At 57.3% G+C, this 21,644-nt stretch overlaps 1 protein-coding gene across 8 annotated transcripts in view; it reads left to right on the forward strand.

Moving 5' to 3' along the window:
• ATP9B (ATPase phospholipid transporting 9B (putative)) overlaps positions 1-21,644 on the forward strand; it is a 155,698-nt gene that overhangs the window by 127,629 nt on the left and 6,425 nt on the right. For 7 of the 8 annotated variants that reach the window (XM_031441712.2, XM_031441714.2, XM_031441715.2 and 4 more), the window contains 11 exons: positions 3,024-3,185; positions 3,894-3,986; positions 7,100-7,183; positions 7,375-7,545; positions 10,086-10,184; positions 11,901-11,990; positions 14,524-14,668; positions 14,782-14,846; positions 15,376-15,531; positions 15,618-15,682; positions 20,048-20,156. In XM_031441712.2, the coding sequence (XP_031297572.2) occupies positions 3,024-3,185; positions 3,894-3,986; positions 7,100-7,183; positions 7,375-7,545; positions 10,086-10,184; positions 11,901-11,990; positions 14,524-14,668; positions 14,782-14,846; positions 15,376-15,531; positions 15,618-15,682; positions 20,048-20,156 (1,239 nt within the window). The remainder of the gene's footprint in view (positions 1-3,023; positions 3,186-3,893; positions 3,987-7,099; positions 7,184-7,374; positions 7,546-10,085; positions 10,185-11,900; positions 11,991-14,523; positions 14,669-14,781; positions 14,847-15,375; positions 15,532-15,617; positions 15,683-20,047; positions 20,157-21,644) is intronic. The other variant, XM_031441713.2, reaches the window with a different exon arrangement.

Here is a 21,644-nt window from a genome sequence, read left to right on the forward strand (position 1 = left end):
TCACCCCCCACCCCGGTGCGGGGTGTCGCAGGGAGACGCTGGCTGTTGCCTGGGGCCTCATGGAGGAGTGGCCATGTCGGAGACATGCGTGGAAAGGTGGCAGCTGTGGGTGCGCCATGTCTGGGCGGGACAGCCAGCCCAGCGAACGTCTCCTGGTGCTCGGCGGCCGGCAGAGGGGGCGCGTTGGCTGTGACGTCCTTCTGTCCCTCTCCTGTGTTGGAGCCTCCCGTGTGCGAGTGCCCCGCCGTGGTCTGCACTGTGTGGGGAGAACGGCCCTCCTTCAGCTCTGCAGTGCCTCCAGGTCACCCGATTCCATCACTGGGATCCTTCCCGGAGTAAGAGACGCCTCCTTTCTAGATGGCCTTACTTGGGTATTTCTAGAAAGCGACAGGAGGTCCTGACCCAGTTAAAAGGCTGCTTCCTTGACTCTGCCAGGGCAGTGCCGGTAGCGCTCAGGGTCACCGCTTAGCCACTTCCTTCTTGGTCCAGGGTGGGGTTCTCACTCTGAGCTGGCCTGGCCCATATTGTCTCCGTGGGGCACCTGGTCTCGTCGGGGAGGCTCAGGGCTGGCAGGTGATGGACACGTACTCTGAGCCAGGTCAGCGCAGGGCTGGCCTCAGACACCGCTGCAGGTCCAGGGCCCCAAGACCTTTTCAGGTTTGACCCCCCCCCCCCCAGGACGCAGGGAACTCTGCACGGCTGCTGCGTGCAGAGTCAGGGTTATGATGGAAATCAGCCAGTAGGAGAGATGCCTGGGCCAAGGTCCCCGAGACCATCATGGCTTCCAGCTGTCTCTCCCCACGGGGGTGAGGACAGTGCCTGCTTCTCCCAGCAGACAGCCTGGAGGCCCACCAGACCCCCGCAGTCCCGGGCTTTCCGCCGGAGGTCGTTTGTGTGGACCCAACTGAAGCCCACGCGGCCGACCTCAGTCCCCAGCCCCGCGGGGGCTGAGCCCCTCCGGAAAGCGCAGCGTGCACATGGACCCTGCGGTGCGGCCCGCACGCCCCCAGCGCCCCTCCCGCGCTCCGAGGTCACCTCCTGGGCATCTTCAGTGGGCAGGTCCTTCACTGTTTCCTGTCAGAACATGAAAATTGTGAGTAAAAAATTTCAAGACAGCGGTTCCTCACAGAACTTGACAAGCATTAAGCGTTTGGTCTGTGGCTGTGTGATTCATCCTCTGGAAGGGAGCGCGGCAGTCTCACTGTGACGGTCAGTCAGGACAGACAGAAGGAAAATCTGCCCATTTCATGTGTTTCCCACAAAACTGGGAGAATCCTGGACGACGGTGCAGGCGGGAGCTCAGGTCCTTAAAGCTAAGGTCCGGCGTCTCTCAGCAGACGCAGCGCAGCTCGGCCCAGCACTAGGGGTACGAGGGGCCGAGCAGCCCAGGCTGGGCACCGGCTCAGGGCGTTTTCTAGTTTTATGTTTTGTCTTCTCTTTACGTTCCGTATTCTGCGCCGTTGAGCGCCTGAGTGTTCAAATTTGATCAGTGGTTTTAGCGCCAAGCAGGTCTCCCTGTTTAAGGACGCCTCTCAGTCTTTCAGTCCGGCTACAGGCAGAGGGGGTCAAGGAGAACCAGCAGGAGGAGCTCACGGGCAGCGCTTCCTCCTGCGAGGGCAGCTCCTCCCAGCCGCCGCGGAGTCGCTGAGCCGGGCCTCCCCAGCCCAGGTGCACGGCTGCCCCCGCGTGGCCCACTGCTGGGCGCCGCCCCGCTCCGGGCCCTTGGCGCTGGCCCTGCGGTGCTGCTCCTGGCGAGATGACACCATTCTGCAGTTGGCAGTCTTAACTTGTGATGTCTTGCTTCCTGAATTTACAAATCAGCTAGCTGTATGGTTTTATTCATTTGAATGAAATTTATGTTTCTAGATGAGAAATTGGGGCTGAGGAGAAACTTACACACCACGTGTGGCCTCAGAAGGCAGACTTCTGTGTCCAGTGACAGGCTGGTGGGGTGGACATGGGACGTGGGCTCAGAGGGTTCTGTTGGAGGACGGGGGAGGGGCCTTGTCCGTCCTTCCATCTGCTGCAGAGCAGCCGCCTGGATAGGACACCCTCCGAGGGGCCCGGGTCTGCAGAGGAGCAGGGCTCCCAGGCGTCTTGTCCGTGGTGGTCGACTTGGCTCCGTCTGTCTCTGGGACTGGCTGTACCTCCCTAGGAAGTAGAAGGCAGCCCCCTCATGTCCTGTTTCCAGGCTCTGATGAGCAGCCCGGTCAAGAGAGGTGGTGGGGGAGGCCGTGGGTCAGGAGAGCGCCGCCCAGCGGAGGGAGGGAGCCGGCGGAGCCACAGGGTCCCTGCCTGCTCCTTACCTCACAGGAGGGGCCACACATCCTGTTTCCATCGTGAATTTCTGGCAATGAGGTTTAAAAAAGCATTGAGGTTTTTTTTTTTTTTTTTTTTTTTTCAGAAAATACTTGTTGACATAAAAAATACTTTTCATAAACTGTTAACTTTGAAAGTTATTTTCCAATGATGTTTTCGCATTTCATAGTGATCACACGTAAGAGTCGCTTCTGTGTTTGAGTGCCTGCTGTACACCAGGGGGTTACTCGGGCCGTTTCCATTTGGAGCAGTTTGCAGGCACTCCTTCTCGGGAGCCTCAGCACAGCAGCAAAGGCCGAGCTCCCGGTTCCCTACTGCTGGGTCGGCCTTGGACCCCAGGCCCCACCCCCCGGTAGACATGCTGGCCCTGGAGCTGACCGTTCGCCTGTTCACCGCTGGTCGAGGTACACCAGGGATTCTGATTGCTCCCTCTCGCGTGGTGTGCCCGGACCCAGCCCCACCCGCTCCAAGCCCCCAGCCTGGCAGGTGTGCTCCATGTAGATGTTAAGCCCTGGCTCTGGGCAGCTGGTCAACACAAACTGCCACAGAGGTGTGATCACTCGAAAGCGAGGCCAAGGCACTCCATCATGCTGCGAATGGCTTCCCCGCAGAGGTGACACTAGACACGGCCACAGAGACAGTCAGGCCCTGGACGCAGCCGAGTTTGCCTCCTGGTAGCCTCACCTCTCGCTGGTCTCCCCCAGGTGGCCCTGGTGCAGTGGACGGAGAGTGTCGGCCTCACGCTGGTCAACAGGGACCTGACCTCCATGCAGCTGAGGACGCCCAGCGGCCAGGTCCTGACCTACTGCCTCCTCCAGACCTTCCCATTCACCTCGGAGAGCAAGCGGATGGGGGTCATCGTCAGGGTAGGCCTGGCCTGTCCCCAGCTGGCCCTCAGCCACGGTCACCGGGAGGATGCCGCACTGGGTCCCCGGGACTCGCTTCAGTGCTTTACGCTTGTTACGGGTTTTTTTTAAAAAAAAAGTCCAGGCTGATCATTTATGCTGGAAAGCCGGTGTGGCTCTGGTGGTAGTGACTTAAATCCACCCCCTGAGACTAAAGCGGAGAGCAGGCGGGGTTGTTTACGAACTTTTGACATCGGCTCAGCCTGCTTTGTCTCGTTTCCCGCAGCAGTGACGTGTCACAGAGTTCAACTGAAGGATGATTTATGGCCATAAAGTTGCTTAAATATACCCCTATTAAATTTTTTTTTAGCAAATGCCACAAATACATCTTGGCAGTTGGCTAAGTGAGGAAGCTTATTGAATCAAACCATGAAAATTTGAGAGAATTAATGTTTACCTTGCAGTCCAAGGCATCTATTCACTTACAAATTTTATTGCAAAAACCTCCGCACAGTGTCTCGAGATCCGTGGTTATGTTCAGTTATGTTCTTGGGTTGTTGAGTGCCCGAGCATCCAGGGAGGACATAGCCCTGCGTGGAAGGGTGTTTGGGGAGTACGCCCCGCGGGGTTTGCTCGGAGAACTGCTTTTCCTGGCACGGTTCTGCTGGAGCAGCTGAAACCTGCCAGGAACAGCGTGGCCTCTACCCTGTCTCCTCCGTCTGCTTGCAGGACGAGTCCACAGCTGAGATCACCTTCTATATGAAAGGTGCGGACACTGCCATGTCCACCATTGTCCAGTACAACGACTGGCTGGAGGAGGAGGTAAGAGCTGTCTGTCCACCGAGCAGCATGTCTTTGCGCGACGCGGGGGCCAAGGCAGGAACGCAGCACCTTCTTGGGTGTTGACGCTCCCTGGTGTCGCCGGGATAAGCTGAGGCCCCGCTTGCCAGCCAGACACAACAGCTGTCAGGGAGGGACACATCATCTGAGATTTCAGTCCCTCTCGATTTTGAAAAGCAGAAAGGACAGGAGTGCTGTTCACTCACAGTTTACTTTCCATGTAAACATTTGGGTTTTGTGTGAGTGCGTGCACATATGTGCAGGTGGGCCCTTACGGCAGATACTTTGCTTTTATTAGTGAAAAAACGGCGTTACTGATCACTCACTAAAAAATTCTGAAATAATACTGTGTGCATAGTCCAGATTATATTTTAATATGAAGTTTATTTTATAACCTAAGTTATTTGCAGGGAGATTTTAGTTAGGATTTTAATCTCACTCTGATTTGTGCATAGGATTCACCTTAAACACAGAAAATAAGATGCAAGTGTAGCCGATCCTGTATTTCCTCAAGTTCTCCCTGAGCAAACGTAACATGTTCAGCTTCACGAGGTTATATTGTTTGTTGTTTACATCGATGTGTTAAGAAGAAGTTAGATTTCAGAGTAAAACTAAATTATTGAAGTTACAAACAGCGCTCTTCACTTGTGTGCTGTTGACGGGCCTCATGTCCCCCCGGCCCCGAGACGGCCTGGCAGCCCAGTGGCCGCACCCCGCGTCCTCGGCGGTTATTGGCAATATGAGTCAATAGCTCCTTCAGGCGCTGGATTTAATCAGAGCCATGAATAAATTAAACTCCCTGAAGACCTAGTGACATGCCATAAAAATTACTTTTGGTCATAATGATGTGCAATTAATTATAAAATACTTGTTTAATTTATTTAGCTTTATGAGGTCAAATCGATAAATGTCTTGCAACAGACAGATAATGTCAGATTGTTTTTCACAAAGATAACTTTATTAAAAATCCTTTGTCCCTTTATTTCCAACATTGTATTTTCTCCCGTAGATAAATCTGGCCCTCCACCCGTGTCTCTGTTGTAACACTGTTACCGTCTGCAGGCCTTTCGCTCTGTTTCAAAGCCAGCAGGTTCTTGGGGCCTGCGTTCGCGGGGGCTGCTCCGTGTCAGGACAACGCCCACGTTGGATTCTTGGCTATAAACTTGTGTTCCTCAAATACTAAAAGACTAACCCTAACCCACACTTTCACTCATACAATGGAAAGGCCCAGCTTTGTCCCATGCGCAGGGTCTGATGGCACCGTGTCCCGCAGGGGAGGTGCTGCGGGTCGGCCTCCTGCTCTCTGCCCCCCGCCCCGACATGCTGTTTGTCGCGAATGAAACAGGAAGTTCGAACGGGTGGGGCAGCTAGAAGGGGCACCGTGACCCCCTCCCCCCGGCGTGCCCTGGCTCCCCCGGGCCGAGCGCGTCCGAGGTGGGGCCCCACGAGCTGGGACCCCTGCCAGCCCCTCCTGCGGGTCACGGTCTGCGTGTTCATGGGCGGGTGGGCGGGCACCAGATCTGGTCACCGATGGAGTAGGAGGGAGTTTCAGGGCCCCGGGTGGTCTCTGCTTTGTGTTTCTGCAGGTGTCAGCTTCTCCTGGTGTAGTGAGTGAGCTTTGTTAGGGGGGCAATTACCGCAGAGGCGGCTTCTGCACCAGGGGTCGCTGGAGGACAGGATGCTGGGGTCTCCACGTGGGCGGGCAGGGCGTGGGGAGTGTCCCTGGGCCAGGCGGGCTTTCCGGGGGCCCCGCCGACCCTGGGGCCCGGCTCCCCTCCGTGCGCGGCCCTGTCTGTGCGGCCCTCCTCTTCCTGCACAAGCCCACGTTGCCTAGAGCTTGATTTTCTGTTCACTGAGGGACGCAGCTTCCTGGTTTGTCTGGGGCTTGTTTGCTTCAGCACACAAGCAAGTCCCTAAGCATGCGCTGGAGGCACCGTTTCTGAGCAGTCATCCCCAGCCTTGCGGGGGTGCCATACACGGGCCTGGTGGTTGCAGGAAACACCCTCGTGGGACCCCCATCACTGCCCCCGCCCGAGAGCATCCTCAGCCAGGGAGGGTTCTGCAGCACCCCCGGTTCACGCCCCTGCCCCTCCGCGCACTCTGAAGCCTGGACCGTCCCAGCGAGCACGGGCTCGTCCCGGCCGACCGTGCAGAGCACCGCGGTTTGCGTCTGCAAGGGCGGCTTGAATGTCTCGCTGTGGAATTGTCTGTCAGGGGTGTTTGCTGTGAGGATTTGGAGAGAAGCCCACTCGCTTCAGACAAGCCCGTCCGCTCTTCAGCAGCAGCACAGCTGCCCCGCTTTCCCCTGGCAGCTGGGGCGGCCTCTGTGCCTGAGCGGAGCGGACATCCCTCTCGTGCCTGTCGAATGCGTTCCCGTTGCTTGTTCTAAGTGCAGACGTGGGCCTGCTGACTCTCCCTTACCTGCAGGACGGGGCCTCGACCCCAAGGTGAACCCCCACCGCCCCTCTGGGTCCAGCTGGCTCACCCACTGGCCTCTGCTCCCCCTGCTCCCCGAGCTCTGCCCAGTGTCCACCAGACACTGCAGCTGCCCACACGCTCACCCGACCAACAGGCGTTTTATTACAAATTCAAGTAGCAGCGCAGTGGGAACTGGCACGAGGACCCCCGCCTGTGGCGAGGAGCTGCCCTGCCAGCGGCATTGCCCCCGAGGGAACAGGCACAGAGAAGTGGGTCGTTTCCAAGCACGCAAGCAAGTGTGTGGAAAGGTCTGAGGGCCGGGGCTTGGCCACGTGGGTGCTGCCGCCCCAGCGCCAGGCCCCGCCTTGTCCTGTGCTGCTCTTGCAGCCGGGGCCGCGCAGGGAGCCCTGCGGTTCACCCAGCGCTCGCGGCGCTGGCTTTCAGAAGGCCTGGTCTGAGGTGGAAGAGAAGCGTTATCTGGGGCTGGCACTGTGTGCCTTCTTGGCTAGTCCCCCTGCGTCCCCTCCCGAGTCAGGAAGAGCAGGGCCACTCCCACTGGGACTGGCCGGGGCGTGGGGATGAGAGAGGTCGCCCGCGGCAAGGGGCGGACGCAGCCGTGGGACCCTGTCGTGGTCGCGGTGGGCTGGGCTGCGTGCGACCCGCATCTCCTCCTGCAGTGTGGGAACATGGCTCGCGAAGGCCTGCGCACCCTCGTGGTGGCCAAGAAGTCGCTGACGGAGGAGCAGTACCAGGACTTCGAGGTGAGCCCGTTCCCCCTCCCCCAAGGTCACCTGCCCGTGAGAGGCCTGGCGTCCCTGTCTCGAGAGCTCGGACCGCCCGTGCGGCCACAGCCTCCTTCCTTGGGGAAGGGGCGCCAGCGAGGCACAAAGTGTACATTCCTCCAGGGCGGGCGGGCCCTGTGCGGCCGACAGCAAGGCCCGTCCGTCCACAGAGTCGATACAACCAGGCCAGGCTGAGCCTGCACGACAGGGCGCTCAAGGTGGCCGCGGTGGTGGAGAGCCTGGAGCGCGAGATGGAGCTGCTGTGCCTGACAGGGGTGGAGGACCAGCTGCAGGCGGGCGTGCGGCCCACCCTGGAGATGCTGCGGAACGCCGGCATCAAGGTAATGACCCGGGCCAGCCTCCGCTCCCCGAAGGGCATCCTGTGCCATCAGACGAGGCCGCAGGTGTGGGGGCTCCTTGAGCAGAGGTTGCTGCCTGCTCCCATACCTGCCCTTGCAGAACCCCGAGCCCCTCCCACTGTCCCTCAGACACAGCGGTCCCTCGGGCGCTCCACCCCGCCCCTTACTGGCCGCCTCCCATCTCCTGGGCGAGTCCGGCTCCTCTGCTGCCCTCCCAGTGGCCCGTCCGCAAGCCGGCCTCCCAGCTCAGCTTCTCCCCACAGCAGCCTCCTCGTCCTTGGAGCCTCCATGAGCGAGGGCGAGAGTGCGTGGGTCTGGCATGGGCACCGGTCCCCTCCCTGAGGATGCTCCGCGTTCACCCTCCAGAACTTTCTGTCTGGCAGAACCAGGTGTTAAGGCGAGGTCACACAGAGACCACTGCACCCACTCACTTTATCAGTGTTTGGTGGTCTTCCCCGTAAACTGCACGAGGCCCGTGCCCCCGCCTGCCACTCGCTGTCCTGTGGTCCTCTCCTGATGATGGGAATCAGCGCGGGTGCCGCGGGTCCGTTTTCAGGGAACTACTTTCCTACCTTACATGCTCTCATGGAAGCTGAGAGGTCCATTACTTAGGGATAGGTGAGAAAACTAATTTTAGTGCTGCCTTGAGCACCGGCCGTCCTCTTTGAGATGGAGAAGAGGACTGCAGGCTGGTTACTGGTACCGGCTGGACCGGAGAGGCGGCACTGGGCCGGCGTCAAGTCAAACTGCACCCAGTCCCAATGCAGACAGTGCCGTGCCAGGAAGGGTGTGGGCAGCAGGGACCCCGAGACTGTCCGCCAGCTCAGGTGGCCCCGGCGGGGTGTCGGGGTGACCTCTGGTTTCTGCTTTACCGTTTGGCTGGGAGTTCAAATCAGAGCCGCTCAGACTCAGAACACTTGAACGATCTCAGCCTGACTGACTGTACAGCCAGGAAGTGGTTAATTAGAGGCAGGCGACCTGCTCATTTTCCTGCAGTTTTTCATCAGCTTCCAGTCTCCTAGGTCTTGACTGTCAGCATGGCTGAGTGGTAAAGGTTTCTTGTGTGAAGATTTGGGAATCTATTGACTGCTAAACTCGAGGACTTTCTGGAGTTCTGCTCTTTTTCCTGTACCTTTTCTGTGAAGAAACAGACTCCTTCATCTCATTGTAGTGTAGGGATTTCAGACAGTCCTCTGACACTTGCATGAGGCGCCCCGGCCAGATCACACTGTTCCTGAGTCACACCCCGATTCGTCAGCAGCCGGAGTTCTTGTCCTCTGTGTTGACTGCTCCCAACTGTGTTGTTATGATGTGTCAGAATCTTAGATCCAGGCTCAGTAGAGTGAATATAAATGCAAAATAAATACAAAACACAAATCCTCAGACTCTGAAGGAGCCACAAGTAGGTCATGCCTAAGCAGATGGTCAGTGTACCATGTAAGGTTTCTGTTTCCTGTTTCCAAAAAATGCACATTTACGTAAGACGTCTGAATGATCTGGCTGATAGTGAGACATTACTGAGCATTCCCTGCTGATACGTGAAGTACAGATAAACCGTCCTGCTGTGTATTAAACGTCCGGATTCTGCTCTCTTTTGGGCCTAGGCATGTTTATATACATAATATGTGCACGTTTGTGCTTTTTTAAAGTAACGTGGTGTTATTTGCATGACTTATTTGCTACAAATGACTTTCGGCTTAACCATTGCCCACTTACCCATTTTAAACCTCACTTTTCAACTGAAAATTCGCAAGTCAGAGCCAGGATCTCAGGGTCTTCCCAGCTCTGCGAGCCCAGCCCTGCGAGCCCAGCCCTGTGGCCTTTCCAGCCTGCTTGCTTGGCCTGCAGGGCCGTGCACACGCCACCTTTTGACGTGCACAGGTGTCCTCGCTGGCTCAGCCATGAGGCTCCTAGGCCCCAGCCATCCAGGCCTCCAGGCCTCAGCTGCCTCCACACCTCACTTTGCTCTCTCGTGTGTGTCAGTTAAGCAAGTTGGTGGGGCCGTTTTTATTGTGGGTAAAATGAGTACAACAGAAGACTTACCATCTTCACCACCTGAGTGCACAGCTCATGGGCATCACATGCATTCACGCTGTTGCACAACCGTCACCCCATCCGTCTGCCTTCACTCTTTTTATCTTGTAAAATCGAAACTCAGTCCCCATTAAACACTTACCGCCCCACCCCTCCCCCAGCTCTGACAACCACTGTCCCGCCTTCTGTCCCTGGGACTCTGGCTCCTCTGGGGACCTCACTTGGGTGCAGGGTTTGTCCAAAATGAACCTTTTGTGACAGGTTCATTTCACTCAGCATAATGTGGTAGCAGGTGTCAGGACCTCCTGCCCTTCGGTATTCCCGTGTGGACGGACTGCGTTTGGGTTACCTGTCGTCCACCGATGGGCGCTTTGGCGGTTGTGAGTCGTGGCGTGGTAAATGTGGATGTGCAGACCTGCTCAGGGGTAGACTGTTCCAAAGGGTGGCGGTGTGACGAGCTGGAGCTCACCAGCGTAAACTCCTCCCAGATCTGGATGCTGACCGGGGACAAACTGGAGACGGCCACCTGCATTGCCAAGAGCTCCCACCTGGTGTCTCGAACGCAGGACACTCACATCTTCAGACCGGTAAGTGCCCGCCTCGGTGACGTCCAGATTTGAATGTTTTCTCTCACAATTAAAATTACTCGTTTTGTGAAAATGTATATGCAGTTATTGATCGATTATTAAAAGTCTGTTTTAAAAGAGAAATAATTTTCTTACTCAATTTATAAAAACATGATGAAGTAGATTGCTATTAGTTACATATATTAAATGTGAACAAAAAGCTGCTTTTGATAGTGTGGAATAAGTTCTAAATTCAAAAGTATTTTTCTGTTGTACTATTGGAATTATTTATTAACAGCTAAATATCGCTTTTAAAACAGACACACCACAGGCATTTTCGGTTCAGTTTGTGGAAGTGTGAGGACACACACACATAGTCCGGGGGCTGCTTGTGTGAAACCGGCTCTAAATACAAAGTAGAAATGTATTTTCAGTGTACCACCATTTTCAGATTAAATGCTCTTCCATAAATGGACCAAAGAAAATTAGTTGAAATTGTCTAAATTTATGTGTTTACTGTATCTGTTAGTTATGATGAAATTTGATTCAAACAAAAAATAAAAGTTTCTTGGGTCTTGATTGATGGCAGCCTAACAGACATTGTGTGTGTTTGTTCCTCCAAATGGAGCCTGTGCACCTACAGAAATTGCGATGTGAATATAATTTACATGTAAATGTAGTTCATTTCCAAGCATCGGAATCACAAATTAGGCCCTGCAGACTACTACTTGCAATTAAATTATTAATGATTCTGATAAAACTTCAGATCAGTTTTTGTTGACTTTCCAGTGTTGCAGCACCACAAATAAAACCTCGATAGCATTTCCATAGTAAAACCTGCCTATTTAAAGATGAGTCTGGGATTAATTTGGACCACGTGAAACTTCTGATTTATTTCAGTCTTGTCATATGTCATTTCTTTTATGTCCCAGAAAATCTCCACAGGAAGAATGTCAGAAACTGGTATGTTGGTTTCTGAAATGTTTTCATTCTAAAATTAATGATATTTCGAGATTATGACCTGATTTCACTCCTTTAAATCCTTAAATCCTCAGACATTTATTTGCTTGAACTAACAGTAAGTTGAGACCCATGGCAGAGACAACAGGGATAGCTTTATAAGCCGTGTGTGTCACTTGGCGCCTTGTGAGGACATCTTTAAACGAACCTTGAGGATTTCGGTGTCCTGCCCCACCCCCTGTGCCGTGAGGCACTCAGCTTCCTGGCTGACGTGCACCGCAGTGGGACTGTGACTCCAAAGACCGGCGTCCCTCGCGTTGGAAGTCCCCCACCCGCTACCCCTTTGAAAGTACAGAAACGTTCAACTAATAGTGATCCTGCTCTCTTACTGAAATACGCTGATGAAAGCCGTGTCTTCCCCAGCTGCACAGAGACAGCTGTTAGCCCGTGGTGGGGGCGGGGGCGAGGGGGTGTCTCTGTGGACAAGCCAGCTTCTCTGTCCACTTTCTCTTGCTGTAATTGTGGTGCTTGCCCTGCACTTTGCCACATAAGGTTCCCGTTGAGCTGCTGTGCATTGGAAAATACTCCGTGTTAAGTAGGCGTTTATTCCCGGAGCTGTAGAGGAAGCTGGAAAGAGCTGTTTGTCAGTTTCATGTGTAAACACCTTTCTGTCCTGGAAGTGTCTGAATGTCTCTTGTGATTTGTAAATCAGGGCCTACCTGTTGGTGCCTCTGATTTGGAAACGTTGTAATTTGGGTCCTTTCCCCCTTCCTGCAGGTAACCAGTCGGGGAGAGGCCCACCTGGAGCTGAATGCTTTTCGAAGGAAGCATGACTGTGCGCTGGTCATATCCGGGGACTCCCTGGAGGTGAGGCTGGTCTCAACCAAGCAGGTGTCTGTCTGTCTGGACCAAGCACTTGTCTGTCTGTCTCAACCAAGCACATGTCTGTCCATCTCCCTGGAAGTGAAGCTGGTCTCGACCAAGCATGGGTCTGTCTGTCTGTGTCTGTCTCGGCCAGGCCCCTGCCTGCTCCCCCTGCTGGCTGACTCTGGGCTCCCGAGTCAGGTGCGCTTTCAGCAGCCTCTGCCAGCCCCAGTGCCCTGGTGGCAGAGGTCTGTGCCCCCGCGGGGACCAGCGGCTGCCTGCAGCAGCATCACACGAGGTCAGGGTGAGAAGCTGGCCCTCGGTGCTTCGGCGCTGGCTTGTTTCAGGCTCATCAGAGCTCTGCTCGGGTACTCAGAGCTGCACTCCCTGCTGATCGCTCGGCGGGCCTTGGTCTTGACTCTGGTGCCCACAGTCCTGGTCCTGATTTGTCCAAACCTGAGTCTCCAGAGCTGTGCCTGGGACACAGGAAACAGGAGCCTGGAGGCTCCGGCGGGGGCCTAGGCAGCTGGGGCGTCCAGGCCAGTCCTCTCTTCCCGCCCTTTCTCTCCCCGCTCTGCTTCAGGTCTGCACCTAGCAGGCCCGGCCTTTGTCCCTCTGGTCACGCTCAGGTGGTCAAGCAGGCCACTGAGGCCAGCCGGGCTTGAGGGAGGGGACAGACCACACCTCCCCCGGAGAAGGGGCATGATGGCCATGCCCCCGTGAGCCACACCAGTTTCACAAGGCCACGCGCCGCACAGGTTGTGCAGTGCAGAGGCTGGTTCCCTGAGCAGCTTCTCCCCCGGGGGCCGGTGGGGGGGCCCCGCGTCACACAGCAAGCCCCTCCACACTGCTGTGGGTTCCCTGCATCGTGCGTCTGGGGCTGCTGCCCCTGCCCCGCCGCCCCCAGCTGCCGCCCTGTGGCCTGTGTCTGGGGGTGGAGGACTTGGAGGTGCTCCCCCTACTCTCCCGGGCCTGACCGAGCTTCCCCCTCAGCTTGTCTCCGCTCTGCAGTGCCGGCGTTGCCGGTGTTTACTGCGTGGTGGGGGTTACCAGAGCTGCGCACCCCGTTCAATATCTGACATGTGCTCTGTCCCCCGACTCCCGCCGACATGGCCACGGAGCTCCTGTTTGGCATTTATCCCCCACTGCCTGCTGCTCGTGTGCCCCCTGCTCCCCTGAAGGACTAGGCCCCTCTGTTCTCTCTCTCCCAGCGCCCCGCCTCACCAGGCGGTAGGCCTGTCTCTGGCGGTGCCTCAGGCGCTGGGCCTGGTGCTGCAGGGCCTGTGTCCCCCGGCCTGCAGGTGTCTGTACCTCCGGTCCCCCGGTCCTGCCCAGCCGCTGCTCCTGCTGGGGGGTTGCTCCTGGGGGCTGGGCCGTGCTGGTGCAGGGGTGCCCTGCTGTCCCCCTGGGATTCCCGAGCTGCATCCCAGCTCCAGTGCCCTCCAGTTCGCAATAATGTGCCGTGGTTCTGCTGCTTCCTCCTAACTCGTGTCTCCGGGTCTGGGGGAGGAGCGATGGCCGTCCCCCCGCCTGGCCCCGCCTCACGGAGCGGGGCCTGGGCCCCTCACTTTCCTGCCTTCCTGCCTTCCCTCCACCTCCCGCCCCTCAGCTGGAGGGTGAAGGTGGGTCTCGGCTCCACACCTGCAGGCCTGGGCCTGCGTTCCCCAGCCCAGGCTCCTCTGCACTGCCGAGCCCCCACCACCTGTCTGCCCGCCCCCTGGGGTCCAGGCACTGTGCTGCTGCCTCCACTCTTCCTGCCTGCCTCACAGCTCTCTGTCTCTGCCGCTGCCCTCACGGGAGCTGGGGGGGGACCAGCCTTTACGAGTGTGTTTTGCTGTATCTAGTCCCTAAATTCACGTGTTGTACGTGGCAGCCGGTGGGCACTGGAGAAGACGGAGGTGGAGAGCGCGTGAGCCCCCCGCCTGCCTCCCTGGTCCTGCTCCCGGAGCAGCGGCCGCTGCCCTTCCTTCTTGGTCCCTGCTTCTCGCTGAGCACCTGCCATAAACGTGGGTTTAGCTCACCTCCTGGGTTTTAAGCGGCAAACTGCTTGGAATCACCTCTCGGCCCGTCACCGGGGCACAGGGTCCCCGCAGGCAAACGTGCAACCATGGTGGTTGGCGCTGCGGGGGCTCCGAACCCTCCCCTCTGATGGCCCGTCCACCTCGCCAGGTGACTTTCGGGCCTCCAGCCCAGCGAGCGGACCCACGCTCCAGGCAGCTGTGGGGAAGTTTGTTTCCCCGAAGGCAGGCGGTCGAGCTGACATGCTGAGACTGTTCTGTGGTAGAGATCAGAGCTCTTTTTAGCCGGCCACCGGAACGGCGGGGCTGAAGCACCTGCAGGAGACAGAGAACCAGGAGAGCTCTGTGTCCCCGACTGCCACACGCCCACCGCTCCCTTCCCGCCGAGGCCCTGGGCGCCAGCCTCCTGTCCGCCCATCGCGTGAGCCTCGCCAGCCGGCAGGGGCCGCAGGCTTTTCTCCAGGCCTCGCTCCTCCAGTCCCAGGCCTGCCACGGAGGGGTCACGCTGTGTTTTGCAGGTGTGTCTGAAGTATTACGAGCATGAGTTCATGGAGCTGGCCTGCCAGTGCCCGGCCGTGGTCTGCTGCCGCTGCTCACCCACGCAGAAGGCCCGCATCGTGTCCCTGCTGCGGCAGCACACGGGGAGGCGCACCTGCGCCATTGGTGAGCGCTGGGGGAGATGCAGGCCTGGGAGTGAGGGCAGGGTGGGTGTCGTCTGCCAGTCAGCGGGGCGAGCTCGTCCAGGCTCCCATCTCCCGCACTCTCCCTGCTCCCAGGTGACGGCGGGAATGACGTGAGCATGATCCAGGCGGCCGACTGTGGGATCGGCATTGAGGGAAAGGTGCGTTTGTCTGGGACCCACGGGTCCTCGCGGCCCCTCCCTGGGCTCCGCAGACCTCTCGGCCCCTCCAGCTCCTTGCCTGCATCTCACCCACGGCCCCCTGTGCGGATTTCATGTCTTCTGACCAACTGGGGGCTGGGGTCTGTCCTCCGAGCTCCGGAAACACACCCAGAGGGACCGGACACAAGCCTGACCCCAGCCTGGCACCTGGCGGTCATGGATCAGGTCACGGCGTCTAACCCTCAGCAGCTGGGCAGGGGAGCGGTGTGGCGGTTTCAGCTGTGAGGTGCCTGGCTGGGAGAATTGTCCTGAAGGTCTCTGCTTAGTTCCCATGGCCCCGACGATGCCGGAGCTGATTTCTGTGCTGTCCTGGCGGGCAGCCTCCGAGGGTGGGCGCACCACCCTGCTGGCCCTCTGCCCCGCGCAGGCTGCCAGCCCCTTCAGCGTGTGTGAGAGGGCTCAGTCCTCGTGGCCCGCTGCTGCGGGAAGTGGGGGTGCCAGCATCCTGACAGCGCTTCTGTGGTTCCAGGAGGGCAGGCAGGCCTCACTGGCGGCCGACTTCTCCATTACACAGTTCAGGCACGTCGGCCGGCTGCTGGTGGTGCATGGACGCAGCAGCTACAAGCGGTCAGCGGCGCTGGGCCAGTTCGTCATGCACCGCGGCCTCATCATCTCCACCATGCAGGTGCGCGGGGTCTGCGCGGCGGCGGGAGCCGGGTCTGGGCCGCGTGCCGGCCGCCGGGACTCAGGGGCTGCTCTCTTCTCTCCAAGGCTGTGTTCTCCTCCGTCTTCTATTTTGCGTCCGTCCCCCTGTACCAGGGCTTCCTCATGGTTGGGTAAGTGACGTCACCGCGGACTCCAAGCCATGTTGGGAACGTGGGGTTTGGAAAAACCCGCAGGGTTCACTCAAGTAGCTCACCCGCTCAGCCCTCAGGGATGCAAGAAGCCCGTGTCCACTCACTGGGGGACCTTGGAGGCAGCCCCTGTCTGCCTGTCCCTCCTCCATCCTGCTGTTGAGTTTTCTCATGGAATTTCACCTTCCCGGGGAAGCCACGTTGGTGTCAGGGACTATGTCGGATCCGAGGGTTTTTAAAGCATTCCAGGGCATGATGAGGGGGGCTGGTGACGACACCGTCACATCCCAGCACAGAGGAGGCCCCCTGAAGCCTGCCTCCTCCTCAGGACGGGACAGGAAGTTAGCAGCAAAGACCCCCATGGTCAGGAAGTGCTGGGATGGGACGTGATGCTCCAGAACAGGCACCATGGGGTCTCCCTAGGGTGACGAAGCCTCAGAGACACTGCCGAGCAGCTCAGAAGGTACCTCGGAGAGTGGTGTGGGGTCTGGGGTGCAGCCCCCCCACACCTGTGTGCCTTGAGTTACTGAACAAGTCAAGTTCTTAGAAGGACTGGAGTGTACCCTCCCCCAGAGAACACACGCTGGCTCTTCCCAAGTCCCCCCACGCTGGGCGCTGCGCCCGGCCACCTGCAGGCCCCAGCCGCCTGCTGCTCATCGCAGCGCTGTTTCGTAGATTACCCCGAGAGAAGGAGAGGCCCAAAGGTACAGAAAGCTCCGGCGTTTTTCCACATTTTCCCGGGGCTTAAGTCTCTGTCATAACGATCGCACTGACGACCTGAAACCGTGCAGGATGTGCGCAGTGGCGCCGAGCACAGCTGGAGTCTGTCAGGTGCGTGTCTTCCTTGGAGGCCAAACGGAAGCATCACCTCCTCACTTTGTTTCTGTTTTTGAAAGTGTGGACCTGAAACTGTGAAGGGAAGTTTAAGGGACAGTGGTGAGTACTCTGAAGCAGTGCCCTGGGCGACGGGGTTACAGCGCCAGGCACCTGCCGTGCTTCCCTCTGCAGCCTTGTCCGCATCGGCACCTGTGTTCTTATTTTTTTTATTTTTATTTTTGTTTCTGTTTTTTAAATATATTTTAGTTGCGATATAGTCAGTTTACGGTGTTGTGTCAGTTTCTGGTGCCCAGCTCAGCGCTTCAGTCACGTAGGAAGATACACATATTAGTTTTCATAGTCCTTTCAACCGTAAGTTACTACAAGATGTTGAATATAGTTCACTGTGAGCACCTGCGTTTTTAAAGCTCCTATTTTATTGGCTTTTACTGAAACTTTAAAGAAGTTTCTCTGCATGTCTGTCACTTAAATAAGGCACCTGTAAATTCTCTTGAGCTCTCAGACCCTGGCTTTGGTAGGAATGGAGGGGGATGCTTTCAAGTTAAGCTTCTTCACAAATAAACAATACAACGGTTTGCCTGCCTGGAAAACAAATATAAAGAACGGGTCAGGAAGCAAGATGATATTTTTATCAAATAAAATCTAACCAATTAAATCCAACCAGAGCAAATTAACGTCCTTCTGTGGTGGAAAACCTGCAGGGCAGTTGTTAGGGTTCAGCTGCTCCTGTCCCACTGTCTTTATCCTCGTTCATGTTGCTAGCTCTGTAGGAATTGATGGCCCCATTGAGGCCCCGCCTGGGCTGGTGGTGACTTTGGGGCTCGTGCAGAGGCAGCCCTGCGGCCCCCTCGAGCCCACCTGGCGGCATGCGGCCCACTCCCCACACTCGCTTCTGCCCGCCTCACTGAGGTCCTGGGAGAGGCCTTGCCTGCCCCCCAAAAAGCCTCCCCTTGTCAAGGTCCTTCACGGAAGCCCCGCGTGTGTATCATGGCCCCTTAGAATTCAGGCTGCCTGTCAGCGCGTCGAAGGTTCCAAAAGACCTGCTCGACATCATCAAACCAGACCCCGTCTTCGCCAACACCTACTGACGCCCACGTTCAGGCAGTACCCCAAGGGACACACGGTCCACTCCAGCCAAGGTGTCCCTAGGGGAAGGCAGCAGCCAGCCAGGGTGTGGGTCCCTGCAAGGGGCTGGGATGGAGAAGCGCAGTGAGGGTGCACTTGTTAAACTACCAGATGCCGTCTCAGCGGGGAGCCCAGGTGGGTGAGTGGCCGCAGAGGGGAGACCTGGCTGTAGGCGGGGAGGACGGGCATGCGCCGGGGGCTGTGCGCTCAGGCCTGTCACCAAGGGCACAACCGCGGCCACTGGGCACCTCACCCTCCAGCTCACACTGGGAGACAGGACAAAATATGGGGAAAACTATTCAGACAGTGGACAGCAGGCAGTAGGGACTGACGGCCGGGAGAAGGGACGTTGGTAGAACAGTCCCTGAAGCCCTCGGGACCTTGGGGGCAAAGACGTCTGAGGCACAAGATACATGAACTGATAAAGAAAAAACTGACAGAGGACTTCATCAAAACGAGAAGTCTTCACTCTTCTGAAGACACTATTAACCAAATAAGAATGCAGACTGGGAAAAACTGTTTTCAGTACGTGTATCTGATAAGAACTTTGTATCCCAACTATTCAGTGATGTCCAGACAACTCATTTTTTTAAGAAAAGGCAAAAGATTTGAGCGTACGTTACGAAAGAAGATGTAAGAATGATCAGGAAGCACATGAAAATATATCAATGTCGTTAGTTACGGGAAATGCAAACTTCAGCCCTGTGAGGTCCTGCTCGGAGGCCGAGTTAAGAGACTGGACGGGGCGGGGGCGGGTCAGCAGGCCTTTTGGGTGGTGGGAGCTCTGCCCTGTGACCTGGCGGCAGGCTGGAAGTTACAGTCAGGTGAGTTCATTTATAAAAGTGGTGATTTTTTTTTTTTTAATTTGATTGAGAAGCTGGAGAAACTTCTGGCATAGTAAGAATGGAAGGCCTTGTCGGCGCACTTTACAAAGACGGGACCTGCGCGAGGGTCGTGGGTCGGGCCTTGTGCGCGGGGCTTCTTCCCTGCACGGCCGTCGGCACTGCCGGGTCGTCGGGGGCTCCTGAACACCGGGCACCCTGAGTCCCTGCATTCTGAGACTAACAAGAGTAGTTGAAGATGTGGAGGAGTTAGAAAGTACTCTGGTCAACCTGATGAAGAAATTACAGGTTGACTCTGGTAAAGAACTCAGGCCCGGAGTTGTGCCCCTAGCAACGTCCACCTTCTGAGAGCAGATACCGATGTCTCCCCCTGGAGAGCGTGCTGCCCGGGACCCACGGTGGTCTGAGAGTCAGAGCAGTTGCGCTGGTGACCGAGGAACCCGACATGGCAGACAGAAGTGCCCGGGTCTCACGTGTCACGGCGCTGGCAGGTGAGACAGCGCCGTTAGATTCTCCTTCCTGGTCCTCTGCCACTGGTTCCGTCCCAGCCTGGACGCTCCCTTGCAGTGAGCTTGTTGGAAAAAACCCAGTCCCACTTGCAGGGAGATGGGATAGATGTCCTGTCCTCATTCCTCCCGCTAAGGCCGCTGCAGATCCTGGCTGCCACACGGAGCACTCGGACGACGGCCTGAGAGGGGCGAGGGGGCGCCCTGGGGATCCCGGGGCCTGGACAGCACTCAGCCGAGCCCCGGGGGAGAGCTCAGTCCTCCTCAGTCAGGGGCCAGCCGGGAGGTGAGCAGAGGGCTTGAGCAGAGGGCGTGGGGCGGCCCAGGAGCCCACACAGAGGCTTCGGCACCACCGGCCGCCGGGAAGTGCAGGTGTAAACCAGGATGACAGTGGCAGGGAGTACCTGTGCCCAGCGACGGTGAGAGTTCAGGGTCTGCACCCTCGTGCCTGCGGTGGGACAGGAGGCCTGGAAGACAGTCGGCAGTTTCTTCTGAGACTGGATATGCCCACCACGCGGTCCGGCCAGCACTCCTGCCTGAAGTAAATGAAAAAGCCTGTGCAGTGAATGTTCATAGCACTTAGACGTGTAATGACCTGAAGCCCTTCAGTGAGTGACCTGGGTGCACGACCTGTGTGCCCACAGCCTGAGCGCGTGACCTGGATGCCCCCAGGGGACCAGGTTGGGTCCCCTGGAGTAACAGGAGCTACAGGATGGAGCACAGCTCGGGGGCTGCCGGCTGAGGAGGGTGGGAGAAGGGGCCCCAGACAAGGGGCCGGGGTCTCTGTTACTGCTAATCACTGTACGCAAGTCTGCAGCGACCTCAGAATAGAAGGTTTAATTAGGAAAAAGCAGATGCCACTGCCTTTGGGCCTCTGTGGCCTGTGGGCCTGGGCCTGAGCTGTGGGTCCATGCGTGTCACAGGTTGCCGGCTTGTTTCTGTTCTGTCTGGTGTTCACGCCTTTGGCCTCTGGTTCCAGAGGTGTGTGCTCGTGGTGCCGGGTCCCTCTCGTAACCTGCCTCTGCTCTCCCTCCCAGGTATGCAACTGTCTACACCATGTTCCCGGTGTTCTCCCTGGTGCTGGACGAGGACGTGAGGCCGGACACGGCGATGCTCTATCCTGAACTCTACAAGGACCTCACCAAGGTGTGCCCAGTGACCCGGGGGGACGGTGTTTTCTCACGCTGGTGCAGTCCAGTTCTGACGTCATGTGTACAGTGGTCGTTTTAAAGGGTGTGCCTTGCCCCTCGTGTGACTTTTGGGAGTGAGGGCCCAGTGGCTGAGGGAGCTCTCGCCTCTTTCTGTGTAAGGGAGCCTCCAACCTGTGGCTCCAGCTGGGCCGCGTTGCTGCCCCAGGTCAGGCCCGCCGGGCACAGGACGCAGCACGCAGGACCCGCAGCCTCAGCCCTGCTCCCTCTGATCCTCTCTGGGTGTAGATTTCGGAACTGGAGAATAGTCAGCGACACGTTTCTGTCCCTGAGACCAGTGCTGCCTTTGCAATGATACTGCTAAAGAAAAAGTCCCGGGCGCAGCGGCCCAGAGACGCACTTGTTAGGACTGGGTGTTCCCAAAGAAGCTTTAAATGTGCTGCGTGCTTTATGAAAGCTTGTTTTCACAGCAAGATGGAGGGCGTGCCCAGCGCCCTGAGTGAGCCGGCCTCCCCGCGGGCCCCGGCGTCCGTTTCTGTGCAGATGACCAGCAGTTTGAACGTGTCAGTTCCCTGGAGGCGGGACGCCGGCCCACGTTGTTGTGACAAGAGCTCAGTCACTCGTCTTCTCCAGGTTCTTCTCCTTCAAGACCCCAAACCTGTACTTTTTGTCTTTTTGGTGCATCTTTAAAAAGCAGGGTAGCGCTAGGGAGCTCAGCAAGCTGACCTGATCGAAGGGAGTGTGTCTCTCACTGAAGTGACAGGCACCCTTGGCAGCTTCACTTTGCTTCTGAGCACAGCCCCCTGCGCCCGCTGGCCCAAGCAGTCCCTGTGCCGCCTCGGCGGGCGGCGCCGTGCGGGGCTGCGCTGGGGGCTTCAGACTCAGGGGACGTCGCGCTGGTCTCACCACGCCTACGCTCAGCCAGGGAGAGAAAGCAGGAGTTCAGGACAAACGAACTGACAGTCGAGCAGCCGCGTAGGACGCCAGCCGAGAGCGGCCACAGGGCGCAAGGCGCTCATCCCGAAATAGCTTATCTGGTGGGTTCCGGGCAGAAACCTGAGGTCTCAGCAAATTCACGGACTATACCTCAGAGGTGGGCAGGGCGACCCAGGTGCAACAGGGGAAGGCACGCCAGTGTGCAGTAAAATGCCCTTTTTTAACACTTACTTTTTGTACTAAGAGTGTATATACTCCAGGCATCGCAGATCTGACTTACTGCTCTAGAAGATCAGCCAGTCCTCTCCCAGGACCTAAACCTCACCCGCACACAGTATCTGTTCGCTGACTGTTTGGTGGATTCACAGGGAAGAAATGAATCAATTAAACAAAGGCCACTTTTCCTTCCTCTTCCTAAAACCACGTGGTTTTCCTCCCTTACAGAGAAGGGTTTGTTGGTAACAATGCCTTGGTGTTCCTCTTTTGGAGGTCAAGTTTGGCTTTGAATTATTAAGCTTTTCTCATGATGAGTACAGTCACTTCTGGTTTC

This window comes from Camelus dromedarius, chromosome 28, assembly GCF_036321535.1.
Source record: "Camelus dromedarius isolate mCamDro1 chromosome 28, mCamDro1.pat, whole genome shotgun sequence".
NCBI lineage: Eukaryota > Metazoa > Chordata > Mammalia > Artiodactyla > Camelidae > Camelus > Camelus dromedarius.